The sequence below is a fragment of the Pyrus communis genome, chromosome 6 (assembly GCF_041283825.1).
Source record: "Pyrus communis isolate YQ-2024b chromosome 6, ASM4128382v1, whole genome shotgun sequence".
Lineage (NCBI taxonomy): Eukaryota > Viridiplantae > Streptophyta > Magnoliopsida > Rosales > Rosaceae > Pyrus > Pyrus communis.
This window is the reverse complement of record NC_142570.1, coordinates 5,321,032-5,342,269: the sequence shown is the minus strand read 5'-3', so window position 1 is coordinate 5,342,269 and position 21,238 is coordinate 5,321,032. Positions and strand designations below refer to the sequence as shown.

Here is a 21,238-nt window from a genome sequence, read left to right as displayed (position 1 = left end):
CGTGGAATACTGGTTGTATGTGCTGGGGGAAATGACCGATCCATGGTTTGCTGGAACTGACTGATCGAGAGTGGAATACACATCTACTCCATAGCCCCCGCCAACCTGAGTTACGCCAGTAGGGAGCTGTCTCCTCCATGGGCATTGTGCAGCCCGGTGGCAAACTTAGTGCAAATTGCACAAGACGGTAATTTGGTGACCATGCGTAAGTGGCTTGACTATGCGCCGATCGGCAATGCAGCTGGGAATTTTGTCCTCCTTGAAACAAGTTGGACTCGTATTCGTCTCCTCAAGTTGGAGCCGAGCAAGAGAGTCTGCAACAGCCTTTTCGTTTTTGAGACAAGTCGTCGGAGTGTCTTTCTTTTTATATTTACAAAAGGATGAAGGTGTCTACAAACGGAAAGCTAGCGAGCATTCAGAGGTTTGCTCGAACATATTTTTAACACGAGGAGGGAATTTGTACGGACACAACAATTAGGCATCAAGTTAATTAAATTCAAGCACTGTAAAGTTTTGGTTAGATATGTTTGCTGCTCAAACATATGCAGGCAAACTCGAAACTTCTCACAAAAACCATAAAAACATAAATGAAAAGCATACGAAGAGGACTAGTACCGGTCTCACCCCGAAGCGAAGATCCTGGTCCCGCGAGGGACTTGGCCTTGAATCTATCGTATAAGAGTTAAATGTAGCAAGTTGATCACATCTCTCGCATAAATGCGTCCAACTTGAGGTTTGTTGTACAATTAGGTTTAATTTTCTTTTCAAATAACGAATTAGATTGAATCGAAAAAATAATATGAATGATAGAGCTCAAGGCAATGCTGTTGAAACGTTTCCCATTAACAAGGGAGGGTCTGAAATTGAACTGTATATCCATCAAACAGGCTATGAACAGATGCTAAATTATACAAAGCAATAAGCAGGTCCTAATATTATTAAAGAAAGTTATAATTAAACAATTGGCTGATTACCAAAATAAATAAATAAATAATACTATTTGTTGTGTAAACTCGAACTCAATCTCACGCTGCAGATATTCAAGAGTAGAATTTGAAGTTCTTCGCTTGAAGTATGAGGTTCCTTAATGCCCCGATCGGAGCTAAAAGCATCAGTGACACTCCAACTATGATGCAGAACTGTCATTGCAACAAGCAGCACAAAATGGTTAGTTTTAAAAACGAAAGAATGTGAAGGAAAAAAAAAGTTCGCTTTCTTGAGTGCCAAGCTTACCCAATTTGCAAACCAAGAAAGGCCAAACTTCTTTGGTTTGTAGATGATAAGCCACATGATGCAAGGGAGCTGCAAAATGATCGAAAAAAGAAAGTTCAGACGTTTTAATTTACGTGGGAATAGAGAGTTATTGGAGGCTTGGGCAATGATTCCTTACATAGTATGTTGTAGGAGCAAATGCAAATCCTCCGAAGAAACCAAGAAGCCCGCCAAAGAACGGGAATGTAATTCCAACGAACAAGGTGAATGCTGCATCCGCAAATATGAGTATCGATATTATTTACATTGTTGATCACATCTCTTACAATGTAAGGACTTATGTATGAAGTCATTACAAGTTTAAGATTAAATAAACGAGCAGGAAAATGCTACTTACCAACAATCACATTTCGTGTTACGAAGCGAAGGACCAAAGATGGCTTGAATTTCATCTTCTTCAACAGAAATAATTCCGCCATGTCAAACACCGGCATTGCGTAGACCTACATATATGCATTGACGAAACTTGTTATGCAAGAAAGAACACCAACTCATCAGATTTTTTATGCAGATCATAATTTAAAGTAGTAGTGTACCTGATAACTTCCAATGACATGAACAACAACAAAGCAATTCGCAAGAACGATCAGCCAAGCAGGCTTCTCCAATGATATGAGGATATTATCCTCGACGTGGTTTCCAAACACCCAGTATCCGACGAGAGCCACAGGGAAATAGCACATTGCGACCACAATGTAAGCAAGAACGACCCCCTTCCACATTGGTTTTTTGGACGGCTTTTCAGGCGTGGAAGGAATCGTTGCTTGAATCTCCAAAACCACATTGTGGCCAGCAAAAGCAAAAGCTACGTCTCCCAAAGCACTAAAGAAGTTGAACGTATTCCCTGCAGGGGTTGAAGCCCTGGGACCATACTGCACTTGTGGCTCCACCCCTTTGTGCAGAGAAGCTCCCCAAGCAATGGTAGAGTAGCTGTTGAATTGGACAAGGAGTCACAGTTAAAAACGACATCGACTAACCAAATTCTGCAGATTAATTTGTAGGCAGACAGAATATGAACCTTTCTAGTTTTACGCTAAATGGATTAAGAGAAGTTTCTTGATTTTTAACCGAATACAAATTACTTCGAACATGAGCATTCCAAATTGGATTACTTCGAACACGTTCATGTAAGTTTTTCTTGCCAATATGATTCGTCAAGCAGATGGAGTTGCATATATCTTTTGAAAAACGGAATTGTTATTAGCACTTCAAAAACGTCATTCTGCACTACTCTTACTCTTCAATTTTTTACAAAGAGGAAGAGAGCGGGTAAACCTTTCCTGAGTGCAAACAGCAGATCCCTAAAAAAGTAAAAAAAAAAGAAAAAGAAAGAAATATATATACATACCTCAATGACATGACAGCAGCGGCAAGAGAAACACTAGCAATGGAATTGAGGCTAGGAAGGTGGGAGAGAACAAAGTGAACAGATGCAAAGATCATGATGAAATAGCTGGTTTTGATAGGCTTACAGTCAGGGCACACAGTGCTGTGAATCTTCTTCAAGGAATTGCCACCTGTAATCATATAAACTATGCAAGTTCCAAGTTCCACCATCAGTTGCTGGGGCACCACAATGTAAAGCCCTAGCTTTTCCCCAAAGGCATGTTGCCCTAACTCATGGTACCTATCAAACCTCTTGCCAGGTACAATTTCATGCATTTCTACCATCTGCCATAAGGTGTAGAGTGTAATTATCCACGAGAGAACCAGCACTGAAACTCCAGGGCCCCTAGTACAAGAAACACATAAAAACTTATTAGATGGGGTGTCCTCTTTCTGTGTTAATATTACGTTTTTTTTTTTTTTTTAACACGAGATTAAGCAGTTAAGAGCATTCATCAGTGCAACTCAGGGATTGTATAGTTTGTCTACAAGAGGCTATAGCCCAGGTACGTAGCTATTCCGGGAAAATAAAAATTCTATCTTGTGAACGACACCCAAATGAGCTAGTGGGTTAATCCAATTGGTAAGGCAATGTGCTTGCCTCTTTGCACTTGAGTTCGAATTTCCTTTTTTGTCAATGGATGTAGTTTAGAATAAAAGAAAATTATCCCTTTAGAAAAATGCTAAGGAGAATTCCTTGATTAAAACACACAGATTTGATTCTTAATTCTAACTCTATATTTCATAATATCTTTAAGATTTTCCCTTGATATGTCTCCCAGAATTCATATTAGCAACCAACGAGCCATCCTTGGAAAACATATAAACATTGATCATATATGTTATTTTCTCATAGAGATGGTGAGAAAGTAATGAAACTATATATATATCATATATGTGTATGTATGTATGTATGTATAGGTTACTTACCATCCAAGGTGAGACATGGCATAGGGGAGGCCAAGAACACCAGCACCAACCATGGCAGTGACATTGTGGAATGCCGAATACCACCACGTCGCGTTCCGCGATTTCGTGATCGGCAGCCACTCGTTGATATCTAGCACCTCCTTCTGCTGCTCCTCCTCTCTAATTTCTCCACTTCCTCCCATCTTTTTTTTTGTCACAGATAAATCTCAGTGACAGCAAAAAATCACAAATATTAATCCCACAAATCTCCTTTTCCGGATGGAATTAACAAACAATTAGGTCACTAACCCAGTACAATTACGTGACTGATTACTTGGAGCTTGTTTCCTAATTAAATTGAAATTGTGTTCAGCGGTGCTAATTAACTAATATTCTGATTGAAGGAATTTCAGTCGTCCGATTGAAAAAAACCTGATTTACCCTCTTGATTTTTCACTGCAAGAAACACAGCGGAAAATTTTCAGAATTTTTTTTTCGAAAAAAAGGGCCGTGCAATCTGGAGCGTATCTTTATTCAACGAGTCATTGTATTTGAAATTTCCTGTCCCAAAATCTACAATCCTGATTGTCTTGGGACAGGTGTCAAGCGCTCGTGCAATCTGCTCTAAATTTGATGCTTGATCGAAGGCAAAGATCTTTCTAAAAGGATCAAGTCAAAGTAGGAAAGGTCAAGGGAGAGAGAGAACGAGAGGAGAGAGGGAGAGAGAGAGAGAGAGAGAGAGAGAGAGGAGGGAATGAATGACGAAACAGTTTTAAAAGATGAAATGCAAGACTCCCCTCACATTAGCTATTTATTCAGGAATTTACGGTCGTCAACCGTCGGAGGTTCGGTTTGGACAGCCACGCGATGTAACTGTATGCAGAAGCTGCATACACCAACCACGGAGATTCTGTTTCAACAACCATCCACGCGCTTACTGTATGTAGAAACTGCATGCATCAAACGCGTGGACGATTGTTATTAACGTTTGTAACAAAACTGTGAGTCAGTTGCAAGTGTACATCTCGCATTAGTCACCGATTCAGGAATCAGAGTTGTCAACCGCCGGAGTTCCGTTTAATTTGGACAGCCGTTCACGTGCTTTAAGCGTACTTGGAAGATGCATACACTGATCACGTGGACGACGGTTCAAAATATTTGTAACAAATCCAAAGCTAAAAACACTTTACTGCAGAAAATGAAAAATATATACAAAGTCACTGTGGTTTTCATGGAGTGAAAGCAACCTGAGAGACATATTGCGCTAAAAAAGCATCCGATTACATAGCAGGAGACTGCCGGAACTAATTCTCTGTTGTTGTTTCAACCTTTCGAAGAGAAAATCGTCATTGTTCTTAAGATGGAGATACTCATCCATGTCAAAGCATGAACCATTTGACCCACTGAGGCGTGAGTGGCACTCATAGCTTCTATATCCTCCCACTTTACTTCCTGTATCTTCCATGTTAATTGACAGGGCGTTGATTATTCCAGGGCTCCAGCTTCCATGACTGCTAGCAGATTGATTACTTTGATCTTGCGCATTTGTCACTCCCTGAAAATCGAAATGATAAGAAGAGAACATCACGAACCATCCCAATATTAGTCGAAACGGATTTGACAGATAAGACTGCATTTCAATACTGTCCAGATGCTAGAACTTATAATCCCAAGATGAGCTAATCAGTTATTACCTGTGGTTCGTTCTTCTTCTTGCATCCTATTGGAGTAGCATCGTTACTAGTCTCCCACTGCAACCAAGGTAGTGCAACTCCATCCATCGCAACAGGAAGAGGAGTAGACAAAGCTGGACTCTGATAAGATTCGTGCTTTGTTATTCCTCCTACGCTTGAACTTGTATCGCTCCTTTCCCCATCAATTGATGATATATCCGTGTCTTCCACATTTGAAATGAAATCCTCAATGTATCTCTCTGCCTCCTCAGTCAATCGCTTAGACACTCTACCTCTGTCGTTACTCCTCTGCAAAAGTGAAAAGCAGGAGGTAAAAAACAAAGTAAAACAAAGACAATAAATCCGAAGAAAGGCACAGTAACATGTAAATGTGCAGTGTGTTTCAGACAGAATGGTACCCTTCTGGTTCTTGATGGTCTGCCTGCGGCAACAATGTTCTTTGGCTCGGGAAGCAATTCTTTGACAATCTTAGAGAGCTCCCTACTATGTTGTTCCTCCAGTACTATTTCAGCTAATAAATCTTGTTTTCGTTTTTCTGACTGTCAATACATGGAAAAAAGAAAAATATGATTGTTAGTACGAGTAGCCAAACTTCTTTCAAATGAAATATGATGCACGGTAGTTGCATTCAACATTCTGGCCCAGCATAATAAACATTAACATGGCAGTTTTGTTAGAAACTTAATTGGACTAAACTATCATTTAGTGAAGGATGAAATGTATTTGGTAACAATACAGTTTGACGTAAGTTGCAAACGTGGAAAAAACTGCTTCCTATTATTAAGGAAATATGGATATCAATTGTGGAGACAACTAACATCCCACTTATTTGATGAAACTGTTGTTAACTGACAAAAACCAACTCTCCATGATAGAGGGAAGTTGGTGAATGTTAATCTATACAAGGACTCCCTGCTTGTAAAGAAAAGTTCTGCGTTATTGGGTTCTATCACCTTAAGAACATTAAGTCTTTCAACGAGTAGAAGATATCCTTTTCTTGTTCTGCAATCGCTGCCTCAGGTATCATGTTGACATCTGTTAGTAATCTAGGAAACCTGTTAATATTATATACTCCTAGTTTTCCAACAAGTTTGGCACCCACAGTTAACAACTTCAATAAGAACCAATAATAATTTTCCCTTTATATCCATACAATCAAGGCCATACTCTTACTTAACTAAACTAAGCCTTTATAGTAACGTTAATACCTGTTCCAATTTGGAGGAGTAATTCTTCTTGGTCGAAGAAACGGCCTGAAGTACATCTTTCCTGTTAGAACGTAAATCACCAGGTGCTGAAACAGTGGATTTAGTTTTCTCGCTTGCCTGAATAAGATAATATAGAACCAAGTTTAGGAAGCATAACACAGGAAGAGAAAACTCTAAAATCAAATAGGGATGAAACAAATGTCAACAACGATATAAAGAACGCTAAATACGGACTAGTTCAAGTTCTGTCCGGATCTCTTCCGCAGCATATCTAAGTTCTTTCTGCGTTACTTAATAAGATCCATTTTTAACATCATTGCCAGCAGGGTGCTCTACCTAAAGGGTGACAAATAATTAAAAAATAAACGACTAATATGAATGAACTACAATGCGGTCATCATCATAACATAAAGAACTAATACAAAAGAACTACACTGGGGTGTTATCATTAGATAAGTGTTCAACATTAAACCTTCTTCTCTGAATATACAGCTCGGATAGTTTTTTCCACTCCATTTTTGTTGGAATAAGCATCCCTCCCCTCATCATCTGTTAGGACCGAAGACTGTCTCTGAAAGGTCCAAACAAAACGTCTCAAAACATAGTTCAAAAAACATTAAACAGCATAAAATGAAAATACCAAAACTTAAAGAAGTCAGACTTACAGAGTAACCCTCATGGCACTTAAAATCTTTCTGGCTAAGAGATCTCCTCAATCCCGGTCTAAAATTTGAATCAGTTGACTTGCGGGACAAGGGTGTCTGATTGTTTCCACTAATGAAGTTCCTCGACTTAGAGGTGCTGCGAATGTGGGTATGATCTAGATCACTCTGACATTAAAAATACAACAAATAAACTCACAGATAAATGAGCGGCAGAATTACACTAATCCGACAAAGCTAACAAGGATCGTTTAATTTTAACAGTTTAAGATATGCATTATATCAATTCCTTCAATCACGATACTTGTTCAATGGCCTTATACTGTCTAAACCATCTTTAATTACACATTTCTAATTGTAGTTTTAATTCGAATTAGCAGTAGTTTAAAAATAAATAGTATCCAAAACGTTTTACAATGTGCATTAAATCAAATAAATCAAAATTCAACGGGAAACTAAAAGCATAAGAACACAAATTCTCACCTCAGAATCGCTCATCTGATACCGAGCAACCGAAACCGATCGCCTTCGGCTCGAAATACCCTTACTTTCCGAAACTACCCTTCCTTCAGCTGAGTTAGTACCAGCGCTGCCCCTCACATCACCACTACCACCACCAACTCTCGGACCGTGCCTCGACACCGACCTCCCTCGTCTATGCAAGGCACTGGCAGCAGGAGTAGCTTCGGAGCTCCGCTCAACCGAGCGGCCTCGGTCGGCGGAGGAGTCGAATAGCTCGACGGCGAGGTCATCGAGGCTGATCTCCGGGAATCCCGAGCCTCTGACCGTGTTGACAAACCTCCCTCTGCTGGGAACCGGTGTTTCATCGTAATCGTCTCCCGCCGGCTTCCGCTCCGGCAACCCGCGCGAGAAGCAGCTCAGGCTCCTGGAGCGCCGGTGAGACGACTTCCGATTCGACGAAGCGGAGTCTTCCGCCGGAGCCATGGATGCTCCGATCGGCGTCCGCTTCGTCGTTGATTTGAACGCCGAGGTCGCCATTCCCGATACGAATCGAACAAAACAAAGAAAGCAAATGTTTAATCACATTTTACAAATTTGATAAATTCACATTTGGAAGGTGAAGACTTAGGGTTTGAAGGTAAGCAATCTGAAGGTTGTCAAAGAAAACGACGGATGCAGATTGTAGAGAGAGAAAGAGAGAGGAGAGAGAGCTCACGAGGTAGCTGAGAAAGTGATGTCTGACAGTCTGAGCGAGAGAGAGGTTTAGGGGGGGAAAGATGGGCGGATAGATCGACAATTGGGGAGAATTTGAATGACGGAGTACGTTGGGTTTAAGGACTCACGTGGATTGGGCCGGACGGACATTAATTTCCAATCTTTTATTATTTTCTCGACGGGCTTTATGTTTTATGTTTATTATTTATTTTTGGATATCCTGTCCTGGCAGATTGTTCCACTTGTCAATTTGTGCGTGAATTTGTCGAGAAGTAGGATTCTCACCCATCTCTCTCTTCTTCCATCCATTCATATTTAAACGATTGTAATTACGCTACGTTTACATCTTGTTTTAAATTTTTTATATAAAAAACAAGACAAAAAGAATAGTGTGAGAGGAGAGGATGGAAGGAAAGGGATCCTCATGGACCCTTGAAAACATGGGCCCACTCTGAAAGTTATAATAATTTTAACCGTTGAATCAAATTTCAAGGGTCCATATTGTTTGACAATGAGGATTAGGTGGAAATAATCCAGAGATGATCTCTTTTTGGGATAATGGAAATGGTAATAAGAGGAGAGAGAATCCTACTTCATTCATCAAATGTATATATATTTGACTTCGGTTACAAAATCTTTATTTATTTATTTATGTTTGTTGGAATCTTTTAATTTTCCAACCCGATGATCTATTTACTTAGCTTGATATGGGAAAGAGAATCGTAATGGATTGAGAGCATCTCTGAATTTCATACTCGAAGCTCATATACTGAGTTAATGGGAACCGCGTGATCTAAACTGAACAGTTTAAATTATTCGATTGATTTCGAAATGTGAGATCCGGAGAAAATCTCAATCCAACTATTATAATACGAAAATAAGTGAGTTCTATCTTGAAATTTGTAATCAAATGGGAAGAATGGTGGATTCGACTCTCCTTCCTTGTTCTCCTATTTTTGAATTTTCTACTTCCTTTGCTTATCTCTGGCAATGTAAGTAAAAATTGCTTTTAGTACTAATGGCGTAAACAGGAATTATTCGGTGGGTAAGTTAAGCTAAAATTATTATACGAGTCAAATTTTTAATCTTTTGTTGCCTACATAAAGTTTATTAATAGTAAACCTGAAAGTAATAATTTGAAGTAAGAAATTTATACTATGTTTCTAGATTTCTAGCTTTCAAAACTTTCAAGTAAGGATATGGAAGTTTTAATTTACAACTACTATATTAAAGTGATTAGTTTATTTAACATTTTATTTTCCTTAAAAGCAGCTTTAAGATCCAAATTTTCAATTGCTAAGTAGAATATGACAATTAAAATTCCTAAAATAGCCCAAAGATTAATATTTTCAAGCTTAAAGATCCAAAACTCCCCATATGTTATAGCCTAAGGAAGTCTTGTACTTGGCTTCGCCAGTGTTTAGTACGAAATGTTTACTAAATTAAAATGTGAGGAATTATTCTAATTTCTGACTTCTCATGCGTTTACACACAAATACATAATTAAAAAAGGCTCACTGCTTAATCTATAATCCAAATCTTAAAATAAATAAAATAATAATAATAATAATAACCAAAAATTATTATGACATAATTTCCCACTCGCAATAGGGAAAATCAAAGAACTGAAAAAGGAATGGAAAAGTGGTTAGAGGATCAAATGCTCCCCTTGATGAATCTGATTCTTCATTGCAAATTACAAATTTTCGGATTCTTTTATGTTGATAAACGCAAGAACTTAGCTCAAGAATCGGATTCTTAATCCACATTCCCATTCCAAGTAAACCTCGTTTTAATAAATTTTATGACGAATTCAAACACTTCTCCTTGCGTAGAATTTTTTTCAAGAACTTGCCGGCCCGGAAAGCGACAGTTCTACTGAATAAAGTTTTTTAATCTTTTGTTGCCTACATAAAGTTTTATGAAGTGATAAACTGACGACATGTTTACATCAGAGTAATCGAAATAAAAAAGCGTAATTGAGTTTCGATTATGGGATACTCCATTGTTATTCAAATAATGGTAAATCAAAAGTTTAGTGGGGCCCTTGAATTCCCTACAATTTGACGGTAATTGAATTCCAGATTATAAAATATGAAACGTATTAATAAATGAGCCATGAGAGTTATAAAACATGAAATGTCTGAACCAAAACAAATATAAAGCGAAGAACATAACAAGGCATGGAACAATCTCACGTCCACCACAAAACTTAAAAACTTGGGGCAAAATTCATCACCCCAATGACACTCAACCTAAATAAGCTACCACTCCTTTCGGGATACACGATTTATTTTTGCACACTGCATTTTACTTACTAACATGAAGGGAAACGTTCACCGATGCGCCTAAATCGGCAAGTCTTCGTCTCGCTGCCTTAAGCAAGATCAACAGATGCGATGTAGGAAATCAGATCGACCACACGGCAGCTACAAAATCATCAAATTAAGCAAACAAAATGAGAAAGAATACCAACACATATAAACACTACAAAACTGAGTAAGAAGATGTTCTAGAGTAAGGCCGTGGCGTATAAGTTAGAACACGAAGGCGATGTTCATTACCTATATCCCCACTCGTTGTCATACCACGAGATCAGCTTCATGAAGTTATCGTTCAAAGCAATTCCGGCTTTTGCGTCAAAAATACTTGACCTGCACCATCAAGATGAAAACATCAGATTGAGTACATAGCCGCTACCAGCAGCAGACAGGCACGAAAAGATGGAGGTTCAATCTTCAAAACAAAGCCTTCTTTTCTCAATCACCATTAGAAATCGATCCTTTTTTTTCCGTATCTTAAAGAACAGACCGTGCCCCAAACGTCCGTCCATTCCATATCCACAATTTCAGACAGAAATTCAAAGTACGAAGTTTATCATTGTGTACCTGCTGTCGCCCACAAGGTCGGTGGAAACCACATCATCTTCGGTGTAACCCAGGATTCCGTTCAGTTTCCCCTCAGACTCCTCCCTGTGGAGCATCAAATAAAAACGAAAGAGAAAAGAACATCAATCGGATAACGTTGCATAGACGCGGTTTGGTAGTATTTTCTAAAATATTATAGCAAGAAAACTCTTCTGTTCCCTTACTTGATAGCAGCTTTTACTTCATCATAAGTAGCTGCTTTTGCCAGCCTCACTGTAAGGTCAACCACCGAGACATCGACAGTAGGAACACGGAATGCCATTCCCGTCAATTTTCCGTTCAGGTCAGGCAGCACTTTACCAACAGCCTTCACAAACCAAAATACGTAATTAGTTTTCTTGCTCGCAAGTAAATTACAAACACTCGAAAGAGAAAAAAGTGCTCACAACCGAACCATAACATCATAGAGGTTAAATATCTGTTTTTACCTTTGCAGCTCCAGTACTGCTGGGAATGATGTTGAATGAAGCTGCCCTTCCACCTCTCCAATCCTTCGAAGAAGGTCCATCAACAGTTTTCTGGGTGGCTGAATCATGGTAACAGAAAAAGCGAAATGAACATACGAAACAAAACCGAAAAAGCAGAATAATTGCAAAGCAAACTCCGACCAAGAACCCACCAGTAATGGAGTGAACTGTGGTCATCAGACCCTCCACAATACCGAATCTATCATGAATAACCTACAAAATTAAACACAATCACCGTAAGACATCAAATTCTTCCGTCAATTTAATGCCTTTGAGAAACAAAAACATATAAAATCAGAGAGATATAAACCTTCGCAAGGGGGGCAAGGCAGTTGGTGGTGCAACTAGCATTGGAAACAATATCAAGATCTTTAATGTAGTCCTTCTCATTGACACCGACAACGAACATAGGAGCGTCTTTGCTGGGGGCTGAGATGATAACTTTCTTAGCTCCACCCTGATAGTAGAACAAAGAAACTCCGTTAAGCAATCAACAAATGACCACAACACATTCACCCGAAACCAAAAACTTCAGAAACTAGCAGATAAAATGCAAGATAACCCTTCAAATCAGATACGGAAAAGCAATATTAATAAACAAACAAACGAATTCTAGCATAAACCAACTCCATACTAATCCAATAGTAGAAAGGGCCATAAAACAGAGAATTACATGTTATCCCACCATAACCACCAGGTAAAAAACCAATTTCTCAGAAACTCCAAACTTGAAAACTCAATTGGAAAAAGCAAAATCTCGTCATTAGCGAGAGGAATTTACATGTTACCTCACCATAAACACCCAGTAACAAACCAAAATTTTGATATTAATATGCAGCAAACATAACATAATATATCCTATCAATGAAATTCTGTACATAAGATATATATACTACCAAATTACACAAAATTTCGAAACTAACAAATGATATTACAGGTTATGGATATAAATCACAAAACATAAGCGTTCAAGCAAAGTTCAAAAACTGAATACGTAATTTGCCAACCTTCAGATGCGCAGCAGCCTTTTCCTTGTCGGTGAAAACACCGGTCGACTCAACGATGTACTCAGCTCCGCTCCCGGACCACGGGATCTCCACCGGGTCTCTAAACATTTTGCATTGCATACGTAACAATATAATCACACGTTCAAAAAATTCTCTTACTGAATTTCATACAAAACTATACTATTTTTAGGCGGGAATTGTATAATATACCTGACAGCAAAAATAGAGACGGGCTTGTCACCAAAGAGAAGGGTGTCTGCGTTCTTCAGCTTCACATCGTTATGCTTCCAGCGTCCGTGGACGGTGTCGTAGTTGAACATGTACACCTGCCACACACACACACAAATAAATAAATAAACCAGTAACCATACTTGGTCAACTAATCGGACGGCTCAGAACTCCGATCAAATATACTTGGACAATCACGATCACTTCAAAATAAAAAGCACAAAATACAAACTATCAACGCAAAAGCAAAGGAGCCACTTGATACCACGAACTAGTAAATGAAAAGTCTTAGATTACGAGTTTGTAACCAGCTTTTAACTTATTGTAAATATATCGTTGTATTTAGAAAGTACAAACGAAAGGAAAGAAACAAAACCATGTAATCGCCGGTGATGAAGGGATCGTTAATGGCGACGAGTTCGATATCCTCTCTCTGCAGAGCAATTCTAGCGACCAACCTTCCGATCCTTCCAAATCCTAATTTCCGAAAAATAATTGAAAAACCATAAATAAATAAAAATTGATAGAATCTGCATCAATTCATACGAGAAAAAAAGGCGGGAAAGTTGAAAATACCATTGATTCCGACCTTGATCTTCCCTGCAACAAAATAAAATTTCAGATTAAATAAAAGGTCGCGTATAAATTAAATCGAATAAAAATACACCAAAAAAATAGAGAGTATGAAAATATTATCAAACTGTTTACCCATGGGAGCAGATTGGATAAAAACTTTGAGTAAAAAAAAATGAGAGAGAGTGAGCGACACCAAAGAGATATGGTAGGTTTTATATATAAGGGCGGGGCAATGGGAGACCGGAATAGCCGGTTACTAGCATGCTGGTGGCGGTCTCTGATGCTCAATGCAGCGCCCGCGTGATGGATCGTTAGATTCGGTCGTCCTGGTAATCACAGACTCAAGTGATTTATATTGACCGTTGGATTGTGCGTCATTATGAAAGGCCATGGTGTAGCGCTATTAGGCGCTTTCGGGAAGGTCAGGGAATCCCGGAATTTGTAATAATTTGCTTTCGTGAAGAAAAAAGATAAAAGATAAAAGTAGGGGATGGCTTGGATGCTACGTTAGGTTTTAGTGCACAAGTGTCTTCCCCATATTTCCTAGTGCGTTCAGAATATTAAATCAGATCAACTTTTTATCTTTTATTCAAAGTTACAATAACAAAAACGTAATATTAGGAATATCAAAATTTTAAATTAAAAATTTGTAAATTAAATAATGTGTCACCAATGGAAGATAAGTACGCTAATCAACGTTTAAGTAATAATCTAATCATCAACAACCACATCATTTTGTTTAAAAAATTTGATCTCTCTAACATTATTCATAACTTCATTCTACTACTAGAGGTTGGTTATATAAATTCTAGAAAGTTATTGTGTACGGTGTTACATCAAGTCTTCCATCAACTCTAGGTATTCTATATTTTTGTTTGTAGCCTATTTTAAAGTCTTTTTATTAGGTCATCCTCTACCCATCTTAACCGATTTTTTCTCATCATGTTCAATTGGACCTACATTTACTTAGCTTGGATATCATTGTTCTTAATCCTTTTTTTTTTCCCTTTTTTTGTGTCCACGCATTCAACAAAGCATCCTCATCTCCATTATAGTCATTTTTTGCAAGTGTTGCATTTTAACCGTCTAACATTTTGTGCTAAAAAACATTGCGGATCTTATTGCCGTCCTAAATCAATCGAAATGGAACAACTCTTTTTTTAATTTTTTTTTTTTCTGTTTTAGTTATGCAACAATTTTTTTGTCAAATTATACAAAGATATTTGGTGAGATAGACATGACGAAGTCACGCAATGAATTAAAGTATTGTACACATCATCCACATGTGTCAAATTTTAAACCTTTTTTCTATATATAAAAATACTACTAAACCGTAGTTTTAGATATAATCTTAAATCTCTTGGCATTTGACCGAGACGTTTGGTTGAGGAGAGATTCTTGGGCATGCATTGTTGCCCACATAGAGTGTTGTTACACAAATATTATTAGCATGGGGTCTGAGATCGCAATATCCACATAGCCACCAAATTAACCATCGATTTAATAAAAGTTTCGGTTTATCCGTCCACATACTCAAATAACTATATCCAAATCTTCTTCAAACGGTTCTCTAGCTCCGATGAGACTAAAAATACAAGGAGTTTCATTGTTTTGTGAAGTCAACTAAATATACCAAGCAATCAGTCGACATGATCGAAGATTTTACGTGTTCATATTTGTGTTTGTTTCATGTATATTAGCACATCATTTAGATGGTAAATTGAGTTAAATGGATGTTTCAAAGTGATTGATCACCTAATACATATATATATATATATATATATATATAGGCACAATTTAGCAGTATGTTTATCATTATCTTGTGTTATATATGGCAACGAACCCTTTTACCAATTATTTATGGATAGCAATTTAGAACTTGTGAACATAACATTGTAACCAACAAAACTGCCTTTTTCATGCAGTATGGATTGTGCTATTGTTAAAAAACTCAGACGTTTTATCACGTACAATCCAAAAATAATTTTTGGCCGAAAGAAACCAAAATTATCTAAAGTCTAAACAGAATAAAATATATTAATCAATTCAAAACAAGAAAAAGGATTTTTTTATTTTTTTATCATTGAACAAGAAAAAGACATTGAGGACAAGGAAAGTGACTTATTGGTTGCAGCAAAATGGTCCGACACCCGAGATGATAACCTAATCCCTACTACGTTTGGATTTTTTTTTTTGTTTTTAACAAGGGATAACGTTAATAGATTAAATTGTTAGTTAAAAGGAAAAGAGGAATTGATGGGAATTGATCTCGTACCAAGGTGCATAGTCATAATTGCTTTTTGATACTACGGTAAAACGCCATATACAACTTTGGACAATTTTTATACCTTGGCCATTTCATTTTCTAATACAATATGGCCAAAAAATTATCTATCCAATCCAACCCTTTATGGATATAACACAAACTTTCATCCTTAAGCTCAATATTTTGTCAAGTAAAATTTTATTCAGACCCAACTATTCTCTTTTCATAACCACGAGTAAGTGGTTCAGTGGTAAATGACGGATTGCGAGGCTTCCTTCAAATAAAAAACAGGAGGTCTTGGGTTCGAAACCCGCTGCTAGTGTAGAAGCCAAACTTGTGGCCAGGGGAGGCTGAAATGCCTCTGTCAGTCTTCTCGGCCTCGGAAGAAGAGGACAAATGTGGCTTGCTGGTCCCCTTTTTTGAAGAAAAAAAAAACTATGCTCTTTCCATACTTAATTTTAATATTTTTTTCACTTATGAACTCTCTAATAAGGGGTCTTCAAATTTCAATTCCTTTACTATAAAGTTATAAACGCTCACTCGCTATTTCTTCAAATAGAGTATGCTAAATATCTACGGTAGCATTCCTTTTAACTTAATTACTTCATTAAACCCAATTATCTTCCTTTTTAACTAATTTTTTTTTCTAGTCTAGATAGAGCGTTTCTCTTTCTAATATTGGTAGAGGTTTGAATCGCCCTTTATCACTGGAGACTAGATCACTCACTTTGCTTAATTTGGGTATTGAGACAGCTATATTCTTGAGTCTATAACATTTAGAGAGCGTAACATGATGACAGACTGCCTTGCTCATCTAAGAAGCAGCCTTGAGTTGGAGCTTAATTACCATTTGTCGTAACCCTACTAACCTAGTATCTTAAGGCGTGTTTTAGTGACCTCACACATCAAACAATGTGACCAGATTATAACTCTTTGACTCACCTAAGATTAAGGTTCATCACACAATCAATTACTTCCCTGCTTAGTCTACCAGGCTCGGCAAGAGAAGTAACTTTCGTGGCCTTTTCCATTCACTTTTTTTTCCTTTTTTTTTTTTCTTCCTTATATGCACATTTGTTTACACTTAAATTTTGAATTAATCATTTAAATGACGATCCATGAGCATAAATAAGCACAATTGTACGAAAAAAAAAAGTGCAGAAAAAGTAAATAAATGGCCCAATAATATGTCCAACTCCAACACAAGCCATTTGGGCCTGGTGGTTCGAACCCTCCGGAGAGGAAAGGGTGTCCATCATCTCTTGGATGGTCTTTCTACACTTCTTTGTTTTCTTCTTCATTGCCTATCGGGATGGCTTGTTTAATGGTAGAAACTTGTTTTCAACTTTTTTTTTTAATTGAAATCCAAAAACTATTTTTGGGAGTTCTTAAAATTTGGCTTGACTTTGAAGTTTAGTTTTTGAAAAAATATATATCATAAACTAAAAGGGTGGTGCTATTCAGATATCTCTTGTTACTTTTCATACACTCTTCTTAATTTTCAGCCGTCATATCAAATGAATTGAAGAAGATAAAAAACCTAAACTAATGAGATGCAAAGGAGGTAAAAATAAGTGTGTGAATAGTACCATCCAAACTAAAATGGTTTTCAAATAGGGCCTTTGGTTAATTATAATTGTTTGAATGTTCACCGCATTCCGTGTAGACTTGCAATATAAACTATAACACATTCTCCAGAAGTACTTGCATCGTAAACTAATTTGAGCTTTCTTTCTTAAAACAACCACATATTTCTTATCTGGTTTGAATTTGGAGGCTAAATATCTACTAATCTTCCCTCCATGAATCCGAGCTGTGACTGAGAGATTGTGTTGTACAGTTACAAGGCATGCATGCATGAATGACAATATTAGGTGTTTTCTTTTCCTTTTGCTTTCTGCATTACATTCTGATACCAAATCATTTTTCTCTGTATTCACTTAATTTGCATTGATCGTCTGAACTGAACCTGGGAGCATGCGAAGCAACATACGAGTTTGAATAAAGCAAACAACTTAGTTTTTTTTGGTAGAGTTATATTTGATGTATATCCCGAAGCTTGGCGTCTTCTTGTCATTGCAATCGTTCAGACAAGCGTGACAAGAAGCCTGATGCAAGTTTCGGGAAGAAAAAAGGCGCAGCATTAAATAGGTTTGTTCTCTCTGTCTATGCAATTAGTAATGGTGAGGAGAGGATCACAAGCAGCCGCGGTGAGTATAATTAATCCCTAAAGCTTGCATCCTGAGTTTACAATTCACACCCATCTAAGCTTGTTGGTAGCAGAGGTGCCACCATAAATTTAATTAGCTATATAGAAAGTAGTCACACTCCTTATAATCCCTCGCAAAGTTTAGTCCAACACCGATGTGAGACTTTTGTACTTCACATTCTCACAGCTACGTACTGCTCCTTCCCCATAATCAAACTACCCAACTCTTTTTTGAAAACGCACCAGAACAAAACAACAATCAAATAAGGAATTAAGAGCACATATAGCGGCTAGATATTATTTTGTATCTATAATACAGGTTGATACTATCATTGTATGTGGAATACCCACTTGTATTCGAAAGTGTGTCAACTGTATAATTTTTATGTGTTTAAATAACATTATTTATATTCAGCAGAATAAAAAATTAAATGAACTAAGACAGATACCTAAAAAAGAGGCTCAACAAATAACAAAGAGCTAGGGGACATTCATAGAAATGTAGGAAAACAAACATCCACAATGCGGTGACTGATTTGTATTTTTGTGCCTTGAAAGAAACAAAGGACTAAACACCAACCCAAGCAAATGCTTATATTCAAGGGTCAAATGAACCAACCCAAATGGCTTGTTCTCAGAATGGCCAACATCCCATATTCTGAAAGTATGGCCCCTCTGCCCTGCATGCTAAGTTCATCTCTAACCGAAGGAGGACCAGAAGTCTCTATTTAGCTCTATAGTCCTCTAAAAAATTATATTTTAATGAACAGTATCATGTCATACTTCATACAATCTTCAACCGAGGGGGCCAAAGGATCATAGGCCAAATATAGCGCTGTGACAAAAAACCATCTCCAACCGAGGGGGCCAAAGGACCATAGGCCAAACATAATTTATTATTTCAGTTTAAAGACTACAACAACTTAAATTTAAAAACCTACACTTGTTTGAGAGCTTCCCCTCACACTATATTCCGAGACCCATCTATAAGCCCTACAAAGAGCTTCATCTTCTTTTCGGGTCCAAGCCCTACCTTTCGTTGCATATGTGGCCATTTGAAAACTATTGAAAAAAATGAAGGAAGGATTATTGGAAGAGGTAAGACAATAGAATGTGAAGAATTGAAATAAAATGAAGTAAGATAATATGAAATGGTGAAAATTATGTGAGAAATGATGTATGAATGGCTTAGGTATTTATAGGGAAAAAAATTAGATTTTTTTTTTTAAATTTTTTCTGAAAAAAAAATTCAAATCCAACGGTAACCTGGCGTCAACTAGCCATTGCTAGCTGGCGTCAAGCTGATGCCATGTAGTCGTTAGGTTTGAAAGTTTGGTCCTAACCGGGGCTGGCTAGCTGGCTCCTTTGGGCCAGCCGGTTGGCCTAATTTGGTAGTTTTGGCCCGGTGGGGCCCACAAGCCCTTTGGCCTAACCCTCGGTTGGATACGGTTTTCGTGTCATTTCAAGCTATTTTTAGCCCTATAAACCTTTGGCCGGATCGGTTAGAGATGGCCTAAGAATTCTGGGTTCATGAACCATGCCCCTCTCCTTCTCTTACTTATCCATATCATTCACATTTCAAATCAAAGATATCTGCATCTACTGATTGTGAAGTTTGGTCACTTGGACCCTTGTGTTGAATGAATTATAACCATGTATTTTGCTCCATTTTATTTTGTATATTATTTTATCAACAAAACAATATATCTTATGATTTATGTAAGCATATCCCCAATAATTTGTTTAAAAAAAAAAAATTTGTATTACAATAATTTAGAGGAAATGGAGTTTCGAACTCAAAAAACAAGGGTAGAAACTCAATACTCTATCCACTAAGATATTGGACCACATGCAGGGCTGATTCCCAATCATGTAACCCTAGATGCAACTATAAGTATAAAAGCTAAGCACCAATATATTTTAAATATGCACCATTAGAATGTTTTTTACAGATTGTGAATGAAAAACATACATGGAAGTGGTGGCTAATCTAGTGTAAACGGCATTCCTTTTCAATCCATCGCATTTTGGATTCAAACATTCTTATATCCTCTAATGTAACTTAGAATAGTAATATCGCTTATAATTTTAAAAAAATTCATACATTCGGACACAATTTCCTGAAAACAATAACGATTCTTACGTGTAGTCTAAGAACAATACATTATATTGAAAGAGAAGAGAAAATCATTTTGTGATTCATGAAACTAATGAGATCAAAGTCTGGTCAATTAATTGAAATTTAGGGCATGATATATGGTAGGAAAATATATGACATGTGGGTCGTAAAATTGAAGGGTATATAGAAAATGAAGGGAAACCTTCGGCCCGTATGGATCGTAGGCCAATCAGCATCGAAGAACAAGAACATAAACACATGGTCACATGGCCTTGCACATGAAGATCTCGTCACTCTATAGAGCACGACAAAAATACTAACTTGGGAAAACCATAACTAGTATAATAACGGCCTAGACTTTCTTATTATTGAGAGATAATTGGAGCAATGGTCCTTTAATCAAAGTTTTGGTCCTTGAATTAAAAATTCATGAGTATTAGTCCCTAAATTTATATTAATGTGGAGCAATAATTCTTTTGGCCAACTCTAGTTTACATTTTTTGCCCTTTTAAATCCTTTTATTTTGATGGAAGTTGTAATGGAATTAGCGAAAATGACTTTTGCTCCACATTATAACAAGTTAAAGGACCAATACTTATGAACTTTTAATTCAAGGACCAAAACTCTAATTGACCCAAACTTTAGGACCATTTCTCCAATTTTCTCTATCAACTATTACATTGTCTTCTAATTAATTTTTAAATTTCGATAGAGCTTTCCAAATACCAGGCATGCACATTGTATACTTTAGGATCTACATATACATTATACATATGAGATATGCCAAAGGCAGTCGTTTAGTTCACAAGTGTACCCTACATTTTATCAACAGTCGGGAATCACTCACTTCCGTGCAGGCCAAGCACAACTATCTGTAAATGTTCTTATACTTGTCAAGGGACTAGCTCTAGGCTCTTAAGTTTTTTTTTTTAATCAATTCAGTCAGTTTATTTTCAACAGCTAAGCGATTATATTGGTTGATAAATGATTGAGCATTGTTCCAACTAAATTAAGAGAGAATCCTATGTGCCGACCGGAATATATACCAAATGGAAATCATGGCTACAACCTTAATAATAATGATAATGAAGAGATAGAATATATGCTAATAAGGGTATTCTTTTCTTAAAAA

General features: G+C 37.2%; 3 protein-coding genes across 4 annotated transcripts; all 3 read right to left on the bottom strand.

Moving 5' to 3' along the window:
* Positions 1-797: 797 nt before the first annotated feature.
* Positions 798-3,902, bottom strand: LOC137709695 (lysine histidine transporter 1-like). Its single transcript, XM_068448678.2, has 7 exons — positions 3,589-3,902; positions 2,621-3,004; positions 1,809-2,202; positions 1,610-1,715; positions 1,391-1,482; positions 1,234-1,302; positions 798-1,139 (listed from the first exon to the last, which is right to left on the bottom strand). Exons 1-7 carry the CDS (start codon positions 3,768-3,770, stop codon positions 1,041-1,043), a joined length of 1,326 nt encoding a protein of 441 aa, XP_068304779.2. The 5' UTR covers positions 3,771-3,902; the 3' UTR covers positions 798-1,040.
* An 822-nt stretch (positions 3,903-4,724) lies between these two features.
* LOC137711637 (uncharacterized) lies at positions 4,725-8,397 on the bottom strand. 2 transcript variants are annotated; one of them, XM_068450891.2, is made up of 7 exons: positions 7,615-8,397; positions 7,135-7,299; positions 6,942-7,040; positions 6,470-6,586; positions 5,660-5,800; positions 5,262-5,549; positions 4,725-5,122 (listed from the first exon to the last, which is right to left on the bottom strand). In XM_068450891.2, the coding sequence occupies exons 1-7, from the start codon at positions 8,128-8,130 to the stop codon at positions 4,832-4,834; spliced, it is 1,617 nt and encodes a 538-aa protein (XP_068306992.2). In that variant the 5' UTR covers positions 8,131-8,397; the 3' UTR covers positions 4,725-4,831. The 2 variants fall into 2 exon arrangements, with proteins under 2 accessions (XP_068306992.2, XP_088551700.1); XM_088695574.1 differs by having other exon boundaries at positions 6,470-6,588; positions 6,947-7,040; positions 7,615-8,334.
* Positions 8,398-10,392: 1,995 nt separating this feature from the next.
* On the bottom strand, positions 10,393-13,760 carry LOC137710676 (glyceraldehyde-3-phosphate dehydrogenase, cytosolic). The gene is made up of 12 exons (XM_068449773.2): positions 13,645-13,760; positions 13,513-13,536; positions 13,313-13,413; positions 12,919-13,034; positions 12,709-12,808; positions 12,012-12,158; positions 11,854-11,914; positions 11,663-11,760; positions 11,399-11,541; positions 11,196-11,279; positions 10,872-10,961; positions 10,393-10,736 (listed from the first exon to the last, which is right to left on the bottom strand). Exons 1-12 carry the CDS (start codon positions 13,646-13,648, stop codon positions 10,685-10,687), a joined length of 1,020 nt encoding a protein of 339 aa, XP_068305874.2. The 5' UTR covers positions 13,649-13,760; the 3' UTR covers positions 10,393-10,684.
* Positions 13,761-21,238: the final 7,478 nt, after the last annotated feature.